General features: G+C 38.7%; 1 protein-coding gene across 5 annotated transcripts in view; it reads left to right on the top strand.

Moving 5' to 3' along the window:
* The first annotated feature begins 4,473 nt into the window (after positions 1–4,473).
* dnmt3ab (DNA (cytosine-5-)-methyltransferase 3 alpha b) overlaps positions 4,474–16,272 on the top strand; it is a 70,150-nt gene continuing 58,351 nt past the window's right edge. For 2 of the 5 annotated variants that reach the window (XM_048192266.1, XM_048192262.1), the window contains exons 1-3: positions 4,475–4,630; positions 6,381–6,472; positions 11,230–11,334. In XM_048192266.1, coding sequence (XP_048048223.1) covers positions 6,395–6,472; positions 11,230–11,334 — 183 coding nt within the window. In that variant the 5' untranslated portion in view covers positions 4,475–4,630; positions 6,381–6,394. Of the gene's footprint in view, positions 4,631–6,296; positions 6,473–11,229; positions 11,335–16,272 lie in introns of all 5 variants that reach the window. The other 3 variants (XM_048192265.1, XM_048192264.1, XM_048192267.1) reach the window with 3 other exon arrangements.

Here is a 16,272-nt window from a genome sequence, read left to right as displayed (position 1 = left end):
CATATTTACGTTTATGCCATGAACAACCATGAAAATTGTACCTTTCCCGACTGCTTACTCTCATGTCATTCCATATCCTTATGACTTTATTTTTTCAGTGCAGCACAGAGGTAGACATTAGGCAGAATAGCTTATATTGTATTAAAAAAAGATGCAATTAAAGCAATTTTCTGTGAGATTTCGTTTTATCGATGTTTACCTAAAATGGGGTTGTCCTGAAAAAGTCTCAGGGACCTTATAAATCACTTTTAAGTTAAGTCTATGCACACGGCAGCCATTTCCAGTTATGCAAGTACAGCTGCTACAGATTGTTTCTTTAGTTCAATCATGCTAAACCATATTTTTCTAGGCCTGTTTGTTTAAGCCCGTTCCAGCTAATGTGTAAATCAAAAATGTGACTGGCTCTTTTAATGTTAAGCTTATAATGTTTTCTCTTGTTAATTTTTATACACTGAAAGAAAATTTGGTGTAGAATCCATTTTCACTCAGAAATTGCTAATATATTTCACAAAGAAACAGCAAGTTACATTTATTTAACGGAAGACTAGGGATGTTTTCACGATAACGATGTAGGCTACTAAAAAAACAAAAGTTTTTCCTTACAACTAAAGATGCTGTATTATGCATGCCAGGCCAGTAGGTGGCCATGTCACTTTGTAAAGAAACACTATGTGTCTATAGACTGAACACGTAAGGGCTCGTTCACACAGAACACGTCTTTGCGTCTAAAAACACGAGATGCAGCACTCAGGAATGGTTTTGAAATAAGCGTAGAACGCGAGTTAAGGGCCGTTCACACAGAACGTGTTTTTTTTATTCCAACGTGCTACTTTTCCATTGTTTTTCTATGTAAACGCACTACACGGAAGTGTATGACTATGGAAGGCCAAAAGGGCCAAAAACACGTGAATTTTAACACGTCAACAATACGTTAAATGCGTGTATTTCACGCGTTAAATATGCGTGAAATACACGCATTTAACGTGTTGTTGACGTTAAAATTCACATGTTTTTGGCCCTTTTGGCCTTCCATAATGACCGTTATGCTCGCATCTCACGTCTTTTGCAGCGCCTCGCACATGACTGCCACGTTTTTAAGACGCCGTGTCAAGTTAAAAGAATTTCATCTTTTACACGCAGCGCCGCTCATCAATGTCAGTTCCAAAACAGTGGACCAATCAGAAGAACTCGGAGGCGGGGCAAGTGTTGTAAGCTTCTGTTTACAGTAGCAAGTTGGCATGGCAACTGTTTTATTTAGGAGGCCGTAGCTAGTTTTTTAAAACCATTCCTGAGCACTGTGTTCTGTGAACGGCCCCTTAAAATTCTTAAAAACGCAGCACTCATGTGCGAGGCGCTGTAAAAGACGCGAGATGTGAGCGTAACGCTCATATGTCCGTCTAGCGCATGTACAATGGAAAAGTAGCGCCCTGTGTGAATGGCCCCTAATACGTGCGCACATGACATCATTTTCACAAATTCACATTTTTGTATAGTTTACTTAAAAAGTTGTATTTTCAGGCCCCCAAAACACCGTTTTTGTGTAAATTAATGGCCAAAATGCATACAAAGATTTCTATTTTTAGATGAAAACGTTGTCGTGTAAACGGCCCCTGAAATAGTATTTTCTTGTATACTGTAATTCTTAAAAAAACTTTGAAAAATCTTATTTCTTTTTTTTTTTTTTACGGTGTACGAGTGGACATAAAAACAACTTACTTTATTCATTGCCTGATTATACAGAAAAACGAAAATCGATTTATAATGTATTTATTCATAAAGTCTTATTATTATAGTTCTTTTATTCATATTAAAGCTCTGATGAAAGTAGCGACACACTTTTCTTCTGTATTTGAATGTACATCCAAATGAAACAAATATACCAGAAAGAAAAAGAAAAAAAGAACGATTGAAACTTGGTTCTATCTATTGATTGGATGGAGGGAGATCTGAATGCGAGAAAGGGATGGGCTTCAAAGCATTAGTTCACTTCAGAATTAAAATTTCCTGATAATTTACTCACCCCCATGTCATCCAAGATGTTTGTCTTTCTTTCTTCAGTCAAAAAGAAATTAAGGTTTTTAAGAAAAACATTCCAGGATTTTTCTCCATATAGTGGACTTCAGCAGTTACCAACGGGTTGAAGGTCCAAATGTCAGTTTCAGTGCAGCTTCAAAGAGCTCTACATGATCCCAGACGAGAATAAGGGTCTTATCTAGAGAAACAACTGGTCATTTTCTAAAAAAACCTAAAAATTATATACCTTTTAACCACAAATGCTCATCCTGCACTAGCTCTGCGATGCGCCACGCAATGGAAAGGTCACGCGTGACGTAGGTGGTAGTGCCGAGCAAATGTTTACAGAGCAATCGTGCAAAGACTAATTCAAACGGCCTTTAAAAAAGATAAAACAACGATGTTGGACGATTTTGAAGTTGGAGGAGAAAATGAGATACTGTGATACCGCCCTACTGCGGTACTTCCACCTGCGTCACGCGTGACCTTTCCAACATGATTACTTAATGCGTGGCGCATCGCAGAGCTAGTGCAATACGAGCGTTTGTGGTTAAAAAAGTATATATACTATTGTTTCACTAGATAAGATTCTTATTCCTCGTCTGGGATCATGTAGAGCTCTTTGAAGCTGCACTGAAACTGACATTTGGACCTTCAACCCGTTGGCACCTGTTGAAGTCCACTATATGGAGAAAAATCCTGGAATGTTTTCCTCAAAAACCTTCATTTCTTTTTGACTGAAGAAAGAAAGACAAACTGGATGTCATCTTGGATGACATGGGGGTGAGTAAATTATCAGGAAATTTTAATTCAGAAGTGAACTACTCCTTTATGTGGACAAAATGACTGGAGATGTCCAAAATATATCACTAAAGAAGTCATTTCTCCAGAAGACTGAATAATGTGATAAAAAAATTACGTCAATTAAATGATCATTAAGAGGCTTTTAGAAAATAGGGTGAATTTCCATTTCATGCCAACTTCAAGGTAAAATAGCATGTCTAATTTTCACTACAATTTTTTTCCAGAATTTGTTTCCAGATGTTTTTTTTTGGGTAACACTTTACAATAAGGTTAATTAGTTAACATTAGTTTACTACATTAGTTAACAAACTAATAATGAACTGCACTTCTACAGCATTTATTAATCTTTGTTAATGTTAATTTCAACATTTACTAATACATTCTTAAAATCTAGTTAACATTAGTTAATGCATAACATTAACTAACAAACAATGAACAACTGTATTTTCATTAACTAACGTTAACGAAGATGAATAAATAGGGCCTACAGTAACAAATGCACTGCTCATAGTTCATGTTAGTTAATACATTAACTCATGTTTAATTTTTTATTGTAAAGTTGCCTTTTTTTCAATATTGTATTAGCTGAATAGCTATGTTACAGCCTCGTTTTTATTCGTGAAAAAGTAAATATGGCATATTCGTTGATGATATCGTCACGCTCATGTAACCGAACTGTGTGTGAACATAATGCAGCGCTCTAAGGTTGCGTTCACACTTGTCATGTTTGGTTCGATTAAAACGAACCCTGGTGCGATTGCTCGGTTAGTGCGGTTCATTTGAACATATGTGAACGCTGCCATCCGAACCCTGGTGCGCACCAAACAAGCGGACCGAAACCGCTGAAAAGATGGGTCTCGATTCGCTTCCAAACGAACTCTGGTGCGGTTCGAATGATATATGAACGCAACACGGACCAAAGACAAGTAAACGAACCAAAAACAGGAAGACGAGACCCTAAAAAGGACAGAATCCTTACGCATGTCGTTTTTTCTTGTCATAGTCGCGAGTTTGCCCATCACAAGCATCAGACGCGCGTCTCCACGCAGCAAATCGTTTGTGTGTGACGGATGGATTCCCGCCGCTGTTTTGACTCCTTTACACATTTTATAAACTCTTCACGAGTTTCCAGCTGACCAAAATACCATCACACACACACAACAAACGCATTTACCTCAGCACACAGCATTGTTTTGGATGTTCCGTAAGTTCCGTCTCAAAATAGGCAATACGTCATAAAATCCGACCAATCACGTTGTGAATGTATCCCCATGCCTTTAGGTTCGGTGATAAAAATGCCAATCTGAACGCTAATCGGACCAGGACTAAATTTTTTTTTTCTTCTTTGGTCCGGACCAAATGAACCAAACGAACCGAGCTATAACTGTGAACGCACCCTAAAACAATGTATTCAGCAACGGATTACTGAAAAAGGTGGGGTTTAAGCAGACAAATTGATTGGATATGTCTTGCATACGTCACCAGAGAGAATTCTGTTGTTTTCACCGGAAGATCCAGGTATGACATGTTCATTAAAAACACACATCGTTCACAATAAGATCTATAACATACATTTAGAAAATGGATAGGGTGAATTTTTCCATTGACTCTCTGTACCCGTAAGCCAACTGTCTCTAGGACCCGCGCGGAGCTGCTGTCGGAGCGCTGGCCTCTGCAGTCAGTGTGAGCCGAGCATCTGGAGGAGAGCTGGCCGGCTGGGGAGGTGGTGGAGGACGGGGAGAGCGAAGCAGAAGGAGGATCCGGGAGTCAGCGAAAACAAAAAAGGGGTCAGGCCTGGAACTTGGCGAAGCGGGTAATTAACACTGCGATCCGCTTGTCTAAAACCTAAAGCCGCCATCGAAATAAGTCTCCGCCGTGGGGTTGGCCGTTTTTGGGGGTTCGATACGGACGGGGGGGCGGCTCGATGTCTCCAGTGGTTTTTCCTGGTCCTACAGATGTGCGATTAATACACCGCGATTTGCGCTTGAACTTGATGTGCGTTCATTTGTAACGCCTCGTCAATCCGCTCGATTTGAAACAATGGCTGTGTCTCAAAACCTAACGAGCTGCCTACCTAGACAGCTTTTTTTGGGCATCATTCCGTTCCGTACGCGCAAATGATGCCCAAAAATGAGTAAAAGACAGGCTTAAGATGCCCAAAAGTGCTGTCTAGGTAGGCAGCTCACCTAGGTTTTGATTTGTAAGCCGCCGTGGCCTGTTGGAAATGACTGTCATTTATAAAGGCCTAATAATACAAATAGGCGGATGATTAAAATAAATGCTTTTTATGAATTTATAGATTATGACAGACACGTGATCAATTAGCACCTAGTGATTGGGTACCTGTAACACATCTAATCTTGAATATTCATGACTTTCGCCATTGCATATGGAGACGCAAAAATACCAGTTATTGTTACTGTAAAAACTACTGTATGGTTACCAGTGAGATTTTTTCGTAAGAGTTAAAGGAATAGTTCATCTAAAAATTGAAATACTGTCATTTGCTCACCCTCATGTTATGCAGTGAATGGTGATCAGTGGCACTTTTGCTTTATATTTCAAGTCTTCTGAAGCTATATCGATTTGCATAAACTTTCAAATCTCAGTTGTATATGTACATTTAAATTTCAGCATCGTGATTGATTACAAGACATGAAATCCAGTGACATTTGTCCATATTTAAAATACTGTATATACGTTAATGAGATTTGAAAGTCAACTTGTGTGTTTCACAAAGAAAGTTATCAAATGACTTCAGAAGACTTGGAATATAGCGCTCAAGTCATTTGAAATACTCATTTTTGGAGCTTCACAGCCCTGTTTACTTTCATTGTCTGGAAAAGAGCAGCATGGACATTCTGATAAACCTCTTCTTTTGTTTTCCTCTGGAAGAAAGGATGTTATACATGTTTGGAACGACAGTACAGTAAGTAAAGTATTCAGAAGAATTTTTGGTGAACTATTCCTTTAACGATAGATTCGCCTAATTTATTGACCTCTAAATCTAATTTCATGGGACTTTGGTGTCCTACTTGCACAGAAAGCATGTTGAAGCACAGTGAAGAATATAATGTACATATGCCTTTAAAACTGCTCTGAGGAAGAAAATAGGAAATACCATAAAGCGAAGAGTTCATATTTCACCCCTGAGAAGGGTTTTCATGTAGCAGTAGGAGAATGCATACATTTTGCATGCATTCAGTCAACTCAACAATACGTCATTTTTTGTGTATTAGTCTGAAAAATTAAGTTTGATTAAGGTTGATTATGATTGTGCATCTTATTAATAATGTCTTATTCCCAATTATTTGCATACACGTCAATGTTTTAAGCACTTATCAGATGTTTGGCAATATACTTTTAAAAGCACCTCATCTCACTTATTTGAGAGCATCTCATAATGATTGTATTATTCTGATATTCTGAATGGTATGTTTGAGTGCTGTTTCTTCTGATTATGGTGTTCCTTTTCACAGGGGATCCTAAAGAAGGAGGGTCATTTTTTATTTTTTTTTTATTTTTGTTTTGACCTTTTTCGACTTTTGCATTGTATTCAACAGTCACTCATTTGGAGATGCCGTCCAACACTGTTACCACCGCCAACGTATTCAAGAGCTCCGACTTCAACTGTGACACGAACGGAAATCAAATGGTAAGAGGTTAATGAGTCCTTGGACGTTTTTATGATCGACCTGCTGTGGTCTGACTCAACTAAGGCTAGTTACCACATCTGTCACTTGAAGTGTCAAGGTTTTTTAAAACCCTTATGCTAACTAACTTTGCATATGCAAAAAGAGAAAATGACAATGAAACCAAAACCTTCTTAATTAGAAACTGTTTGTATATTTATGCATCAATACTGATGAACAGGGTCGTTGGAATGATTTGAAAAGTGGTGGTCACGTTATAACTCTTCATGCAGCACGGAATCCTTATGTCGCCTAATTAATATTCATGATCTTTTTAAATATTAATTAGGTGGCATAAAATTGGAATTACCGTAATTACGAGATTCTGACTTGTAAAATGCGTTCATGTCCTCGTAAAACTCGATCTGAGAGCTTCCGACTAGTGCTGCAAATCAATTAATCTAGTATAAAAGTTTGTAAATATATACAATCACAAAATACTGTATGTGTGTGCAATGTTGGGTAAGTTGCTAATACTAATTACATCTTCAACTGTCTAATTAGATTACTGTACTAATTACTCTCTCTAAAAATGATTGGATTACTAATTACTAATTACTTTCTAAATCCTGTATCAACTCCAACCAGTTGAACAATACAAGGACAGACACGAAACTGCACTTTTAATTATTTAAAATAAACAATATACAATTGCATAAATTATTCTTGAGCTGACCAAAGTGTGTAAAGGGAGAAGGTTATATTAAAAACATACATTTTAACATTATTTTTTGATGTTAAATCCACTATTGTTTTATATAGAATTGTTCTATACTCTATACATTATTTAATGCAATTACATCAGAAGTAACTGTAATTAAATTACTAAAAAAAATAAGAGTAATCCCTCACTTTAAGGGAAAAGTAATTAAATTACAGTAATTAGATTACTATATATTATACTATGCTACTATTACTAAATAATATACTATACAAGCTATATATATATGTTATATAATCACGATTAATCGATTTGATTAGATGCGATTAATTGCGATTAATCGATTTGATAGCACTACTTCCGACTTGTACCACCTGACCGCTGCATTTGCAAACAGTCAAAATAGTGGGCGCTTCAGCAGCGAAATGTAGTTAAGCAGTCATTTCATTATATTTCTGTTTAATAATTCAAATACTGTTTAATTATTCATATATTATGAACTCTTATTAATGTCTTAATGCAAGAATAATCTAAAATAAACAAAAGACATACAATACGATTTAATGCAGCTTGCACAGAGTTGAATAACTTATCTAATGTCACGCTAAATAAACAACATGATTATTATTAATTCATTTGCATAATGACTTTTACTTGTTTTTTTGTCTAGTGTTGCTATAAAAATGCATAATTTCGAGGATGTGAACAGCTCTGAGTAGCGTGAACGCAGTATAACATTCGGTCAGTAGTTGAAATGGATTAGTTGAACTTCTTACCGATTGTGCGTTCATTTGTTTGTTCAATTTGATGAAGGTTTGGCAGCTGCTACAGCTTAGTCTTAAAGCTGCTGTTTTTATGCGGCCAACTATAATTTGTTTCCTTCTTACTGTGGCCAACCAAAACAAATCTCTTAAAATGTAATTACTATTGTCCAAATAGAGGAACAAGGTGAAGTTGCAAATTTTTGAAAGTTGAGGTGACATGTCCCCATGTATAATAATATCTACTCCTCTGTTAATGAAGTCACTGGTAAAACCCCCATTGAGAAATTACAAAATGTGGAATGTGCCACCTTATACAAGATGGACTACTTGTAAAAACCAGAGTTTTGTGGCCAATTGTCTTCCATTGTATGAAAAAATATAACTACTGAGACATTTCTGAAAATACCTTCTATTATGTTCCACAGAATAATATTTTGTTGTGAACTATCGCTTCAACTCTCTCCTCAAATCCATCAATATCATACACAATATTTCATTCAGTATATCAGTATAATTTGACATGATTCATTTCCACCGCGGGGCTATCAGGTGTCAGTGTAGAGGCTTCGGTGAACATAATTAGTAACCATGAGTGAACTGTTATGAGCGATAGTGTCTCCTCTGTTTCGTACGAGTGTTTAGTGACGTGGGTGTTGGCTTGTGTAGGAGAGGCTGCCGTATGCCTGACTTACAGGGGAATTCATTCTTCCCCACCCCTGCACCCATGGACCCTCGCTACGCTCGTAGTCCTGTTGCTTGGCAACAGTTCTTGCCTTAAATAACCGGCTGCCGACAGAAATAGAGCAAAGATGTAGACGGTGTTACTGAGTTCACACAAGGCAATGTCGATTTCTGTGCACACCCTTTGTTTTTGTTTGTTTAAACCTTTTGTTCGTTTATTTGTATATTGTAATGAGAACATTATGTGAGGCTAGTGGGATTTCTTAGTCATAAAATATGTGGGAAGACATTCACAGGAAAAGCAGAATGCTAAAAGAGCACTACTCTCCAAAACTATGATTTTAAAGAATAGACATATTTTTAAATTAATAACATAAAAATGCCGTCAAATTGATTAATCGTGATCAATCGCATCTATCATAAAAGTGTGTGTATATATATGTATGTATTAGTACTCTCAAATCGATTAATTGTTATTAATCACATCTAACGTAAGTTTATATATATACACACATATATTTACAAACTTTTATGTTAGATGCGATTAATTGCAATTAATCAATTTGACAGCAATTATATATTAGTGCTGTCAATCAATTAAAAAATTAACCAATTCATCACACATTTTTCTGTAATTAATCGCCGATGAATCGCATCTAACATGTTTATATATACACACACATTTACAAAGTTTTATGGTAGATGTGATTAATCGCAATTAATCGTTTTGACACCGCGCACACACACATACATATTACAGCTGTCAATCGATTAAAAAATAACTAATTTATTGCACAATTTTCTGTAATTAATCGCGATTAATCACATCTAGCATAAATGTTTACTTATATGTACACATATTTACAAACTTTTATGTTAGATGCGATTAATCGCACTAAATCACATTTTTCCGTAATTAATCGCGATTAATCACATATACCATAAAAGTTGATATATACACACACATATTTACAAACTTTTATGTTGGATAATTTATGTTAATCAATTTGACAACACACACACAAATATATATATTAACTAATTTAACGCACATTTTCTGTAATTAATCGCGATTAATCGCATCTAACATAGAAGTTTATATATACACACACATTTACAAACGTTTATGCTGGATGCGATTAATCGCGATTAATCAATTTGACAGTGCACACACACACACACATGAGCTGTCAATCGATTAAAAAATTAATTTATTGCACATTTTTCTGTAATTAATTGCATCTAACATAACAGTTCATATATACGCACATATTTACAAACTTTTATGTTAGATGCGATTAATCACGATTATTCAATTTGACAGCACACACACACATATATATTAGAGCTGTCAGTCGATAAAAAAAATTCATTGCACATTTTTCTGTAATTAATCGCGATTAATCACACTTAACTTTAAAGTTTTTAATATATTTTTATATTGTAATTTCACATATATTTATATGTATGTATATATATATATATATATATATATATATATATATATATATATATATACACATTATTGTACATTTATAGGCATCTTATGCTTATCTTGAATCTTGAACCTTGCTATTCGTACTCTGCTTATTTAGCTTGAAATCAGCTTCATTATGCACTAATAAGAAATTCCAGTGGTGAGTCCCGCCATCTTTCGGCCACGCTGGACTTCTCAGTAGTCATGGCAGACAGGGGCAGCATCCTCATTAGCATTCTGATTTAGAGCCGGTGGTTTCATTCAGTCCAGCCCTGAAGCTGCAGCTACATTAGGATCATCTTTTCTCTCCCGTCCACCCTAGGGTGCTTGGCTGGATTGAAGAGTGGCTATTGTTGAGGTGGGAAGACACGGTTGTGTTAAACAAAGAGAAAGTGAATGAAGGGAGAGAATGAACCACTGAATGTCTTTGTAACTGTGTCAAGAGAGAGCCCAGAGAGTTCGCAATCTCTCCACGGCTGTATCACCCCTCACTTTATCTCGGCTAAAAAGAAGATGCCATTCAAAAGCTGGCTTTTCTCATTATCTAAATAACCTTGTTGTAAAACGAAAGGTGTAGTATGACATTTAACAATCTCATTCATTCAACTGTCTAAATACATTAAAAATAATCAGTTGTTTTAAAGTGAATTTATGCATTACAACATTATAATTTACAGTATATAAAATGGATATTCATTTTGAGATAGATTACATTTAACAGTGTTACCAAATTATTAGTGTTTTTAAAGATTACATTTAAGAGAGTGTTAGATGAATATGAAATTATGAGAAATTAGAAAGAACAAATATACTACTGTTCAAACGTTTTGGGTCAGTAAGTAAATATAAGTAACTTTATAGTGAGTAAACATACTTGTATTTTATATTTTTAATGTTTTTGTATTCTAAAAAGTTTTGGAATGAAACAAAGACTAAAATTTTGTTTAGTATCCATTGATCGGTGGCCAACAATTTAAAAATGGACAAATATCAGCCTCTTAATCAGTCTGAACAATATATTGGTCAATGAAGAGTCTCAACTCCCACCTAACTTAATGCCAGGAGAGTTTAATTTTGAGCCAGTAAAGGGTCTGGTTGAGCAGTAATGGTTAATGATGTGCATTTCTATCTGTTTAGAATGAGAGCTCTAGAATGGACAACATGATTATTGATGAGATGCCTTCGCTCTGCACTCCTGTCCGCAAGGTTGGACGGCCTGGCCGCAAGCGCAAGCACCTCCCCGTGAGTATCCTAGAGACTGAGCTCTCAACACTCAACCAAACCACAAAACACCCAACTTCCCCTGGGATTCGGTTTATTTTCATTTATCCACCAGGCGCTAGTCTTGGCAGTGGTTGGAAACGGGTAAACAGGCAAACATGTGGTTGCTGCTATTGACACGGGGGCACCAGACAAATTGTTTGAAATTGATCAAACTTGCAATTTGCACCTGACAGACAACCAAACAGATGAATAATCCTATAGACTTAGATTGAAGAGGAGACCCGAGCCAAATATAAGGATTAAAATATCGCTCTTCACTTGGGCATTACAACCACATAGCAATGCACTAAAAAACATTTTAGCCATAATTTTGCGATCATAAATTATTTATTTTGTCAGAGGGCAAAAGTTTTTAATAGCCTTAGTTTGACATGTTCACCGACCGCAAATGAATGGAGTTTGCGATGACTCTTAGTAGGGCTGGGCAATATGATGGTATAAATCGTGACCACGGTATAAAGTGTCTATCGCACAGTACTACTTAAAATTATATACACGTAAGAGTGATAAAGAAACATGCATGAATGAGAAAATAAAGAGTGGGATGTGTTTGATGTTGTGAAACTCTGTACATTTCTTTAAATCTGTATCATCTGTCTCCTTGAACTTAAGAACGCGAGTACAGAATGATGCTCCCGCTGCTTTTTGTATAGTGTGCGACCAGCTTTGTCAGTGCTGAATTGTGGCTAGATCTCTCAGCTACAATTTATCATACAGTCTGACATGAAACGCTGTACATGTCACCAAAAAAAAAAAAAAGAGTCATTGTGGACCTAAATGTTTGTGCTCTTGCTTGTTTTGCACCTTCCTGAAAAACCACTCAGGACTGTCGTTAGGGAAGGAACCAATTGGGAAATGTTGTCCCAGTTCCTGGTACCTCACTAAGGTCCTCTACAGTTTAGTCTACTCATTGGGTCTTAGGAAGTCATAAAATCCCGGACCTCGTGAAATTTGTGGATTGAATGCTGGGAGTAAGTCAGTTCTTTTTTTATGTCCAGTCCCTAGGTAAACACCCCCCCCCCACAGCTTCTCCGGAGCCAGTATTCCTGTTTTTGAAAATAATCCGCACTCCTGCATAATTAATCCAGTGAGGGCATGTCAGGGCATGTGGATGTTCAGTTGCCCCACATCCTCTCCTGCCTTTTCCCCTGAGGACTTTCTGATTGTATTATCCTCCTATCCCATTCCTTCAACAGGTAATTGCGGTCCTGCAAGGAGAGCGATGTCTTACTCTGTGAAATGTAAGCCATGTGAAGACAGATAGAATAATGTTTGAGTCATCTCTCATAGAGGGGCTCACTGCTGATGTGTGGAACTTTGTTAGCACTTTGTTTGACTGCCTCGCTGAAATGTCCAGGAGTTGTGAAGGTGCCTGAGAAAGACGAGGCTCTAAGTGACATATTAAGAGTGATGACCAGAACTAGGAAAACTGACTATATACTTTTTTTTCATCTTGAACATTGTTTTCCGCAGTGCAATTTTTAGACATGGAAGTCTAACCCCCCCCATGCCACCCCATCCGTATTTCCAAACTTCTGTGCAGCAGATATACATGGGGGTGGGGGGGGATTTGTTTCTAGGTCACATAAGGAAGGTGCTAATATCAAAGCATACCACATTGTTTTGATCACTGGACTGCAGCCAGCGCCATTGTTTCACAGTTTTCCGGGCATTTCTGTATTCAATTGGACTTAAGGGCCAGATTTCTATATTTTCTAAAGACAATGTAAGTTTCCTATGCAAAACGTGCCACCGCAATGCTTGGTGAGGTGGATGTTGCCAGTGTAACGGAGGCTAACTCACCTGATCTCCTAACCTGGTCACCCAGTTTTGAGGTCCGCACAGAGCAGATCGAGCAGGCCCTGAGGGGTTACACTGGTGCCGTGACCTGGATGGGAATGAGGTTTAGGGGGGTGAGTGTAACGGAGACCACCTAGTAAGAGCTGTGCAGGTAAACCTTACTCCCCTAATTCTGTGACCCGGCCTCCTGGGTTCGAGGCCCGCACAGAGCGGGGCGAGTAGGACCTGTGAGGTTACATTGGTGCCGTGACTGGATGGGAATGAGGTTTAGGGGGTGAGTGTAACGGAGACCAGCTATTGAGAGCTGTGCAGGGAAATCTCACTCACCTGACCCCCTAACCAAGCAGCCTGGGTTCGCGGCCTACACAGAGCAGGGTGAGTAGGACCTGAGGGGTTACATTGGTGCCGTGACGGGAGTGATGTTTAGGGGAGTGAATGTAATGGAGGCCAGCTAGTGAGAGCTGTGCAGGTAAACCTCACTCACCTGATCCCCTGACCCGGCCACCCGGGTTCGAGGTCTGCACAGAGCTGGGTAAGTAGGACCTGAGGGGTTACACTGGTGCCGTGACCCGGATGGGGATGAGGTTTGGGGGGTGAATGTAACAGAGACCAGCTAGTGAGAGTTGTGCAGGTAAATCTCACTCACCTGATCCCCTGACCCGGCAACCTGGGTTCAAGGTCGGCACAGAGCGGTGTAAGTAGGACCTGAGGGGTTACACTGGTGCCGTGACCCGGATGGGGATGAGGTTTGAGGGGTGAATGTAACAGAGACCAGCTAGTGAGAGCTGTGCAGGTAAATCTCACTCACCTGATCCCCTGACCCGGCCACCCGGGTTCGAGGTCTGCACAGAGCTGGGTAAGTAGGACCTGAGGGGTTACACTGGTGCCGTGACCCGGGTGGGGATGAGGTTTGAGGGGTGAATGTAACAGAGACCAGCTAGTGAGAACTGTGCAGGTAAATCTCACACACCTGATCCCCTGACCCGGCAACCTGGGTTCGAGGACCGCACAGAGCGGTGTAAGTAGGACCTGAGGGGTTACACTGGTGCCGTGACCCGGGTGGGGATGAGGTTTGAGGGGTGAATGTAACAGAGACCAGCTAGTGAGAACTGTGCAGGTAAATCTCACACACCTGATCCCCTGACCCAGCAACCTGGGTTCGAGGACCGCACAGAGCGGTGTAAGTAGGACCTGAGGGGTTACACTGGTGCCGTGACCCGGATGGGGATGAGGTTTGAGGGGTGAATATAACAGAGACCAGCTAGTGAGAGCTGTGCAGGTAAATCTCACTCACCTTATCCCCTGACCCAGCAACCTGGGTTCGAGGACCGCACAGAGCGGTGTAAGTAGGACCTGAGGGGTTACACTGGTGCCGTGACCCGGATGGGGATGAGGTTTGGGGGGTGAGTGTAACAGAGACCAGCTAGTGAGAGCTGTGCAGGTAAATCTCACTCACCTGATCCCCTGACCCGGCAACCTGGGTTTGAGGCCCGCACAGAGTGGGATGAGTAGGACCTGAGGGGTTACATTGGTGCCGTGACCCAGATGGGAGTTATGTTTAGGGTGGTGAGTGTAATGGATGCCAGCTAGTGAGAGCTTTGCAAGTAAACAACACTCACCTGGCATCAAGAGGTGCATTAGCGACTGACGCTAGAGACTGTGGTCTTTAGCATCCTTGTTACATTCTCCAACACCGGCGACCCGGGTTCAAGGCCCACACAGAGTGGGGCGAGTAGGACCTGAGAGGTTACACCAGGATGTTGCTATGTGGTTGCTAATGGTTTCTAGGGTGTTACTTTGGTCTTCTTAAAGGGACAGTTCATCCAAAAATGAAAGTTCTTTCATCATTTTCTCAACCTCATATCGTTCCAATCTTGCACGACTGACTTTCTTCTGTGGAACATAAAAGAAGATGTGTGTGTCCATATGTGGTTCATTAGACATCACCTCTGTAGAAAGAACAAAGTTGCAATGCCCACAAAAAAAAAGACCCTTATGAATCAGTTTTTAATGAGTCAGTAAAAAAGATTCACAAAACAGCAATTTTGACTGATTTGAATGAAATTAACCTGAAACCAAACTGTGACATACAGTATACTTCAGGTTTTTGAGACTTACCTACATCAGTCTGTACTGATTGGTGGTTCATATTACAATGTGTAATTAAAAATACATATTCAAAACATAGTTTTGCTGTGTTCAGTTAATAATAGTATTCTAAAAAACATTTAAATATATTACAAAATATATATTGTTGACTTGTATGTAAGTGAAACAATTGTTTTTACATTTTTAAACCAAAATCAGCACATCATTTTAATATGTATTTTTCCCATTCAGTAATGATCTCTAGAGTGCAATCATCAAATTGGTACAAATTTACAATAGATAACATTTCATGAGAAGAATTTACATCTGGTTCCTGAAATATCATCATGGAAAATGATTCTTCTGAGACATATCTTTTCGATGAATCAGTTTATCTTCACAAATCATACAGATTTGTTTCCCACTGACTTTTTTTTTCTGGAGCCTTGCTTTCGATCCCAAGAGCCTCTCAATGATATTTTTGGTCTCTAGAATGATTCTGTTATTAAAGGTCTATGGAATTTCCCCCCATTTCCGTCAGGCAAGAATCATAAATTAGTCCATAGATCACTTAAAAAACAATATCATACCTCATACCATACAAGCTGCAAGATTTGAGGTATCTTTCATGTCGGTTGTATTTAATTCTCATTTAAATATAACTGTAGTTATGAGCAATAGTAAAAGTGATGCTAACGGACTTTTATGAATAAGCCATAATTTCTGTTTCATTAACACATAGAATGTACAGAAACTCCTATTTTCTTTTTAAAGAGATTTCGGGGGTCTTAAAAACTTTTTCTCACAGCGCCAACCAACTCCCCTCAGACGAACGGATAACATTCCTCCAACATTCCTCCCCTCTGTTATGTCGAATGAAAAATGAGGCAAACTGAAAGAATATACAGTAAGAAAGTAGAAACTCAGAATCCAGCATTTGTGGGCGGCATGCTGCTGTAAACCCTGCTGTTAGAGAAGTTTTTCAAAGCCACCCAGAGTCTTGCTACG

This window comes from Megalobrama amblycephala, linkage group LG5 (assembly GCF_018812025.1).
Source record: "Megalobrama amblycephala isolate DHTTF-2021 linkage group LG5, ASM1881202v1, whole genome shotgun sequence".
Classification (NCBI taxonomy): domain Eukaryota; kingdom Metazoa; phylum Chordata; class Actinopteri; order Cypriniformes; family Xenocyprididae; genus Megalobrama; species Megalobrama amblycephala.
This window is presented reverse-complemented; position numbering and strand designations above follow the sequence as displayed.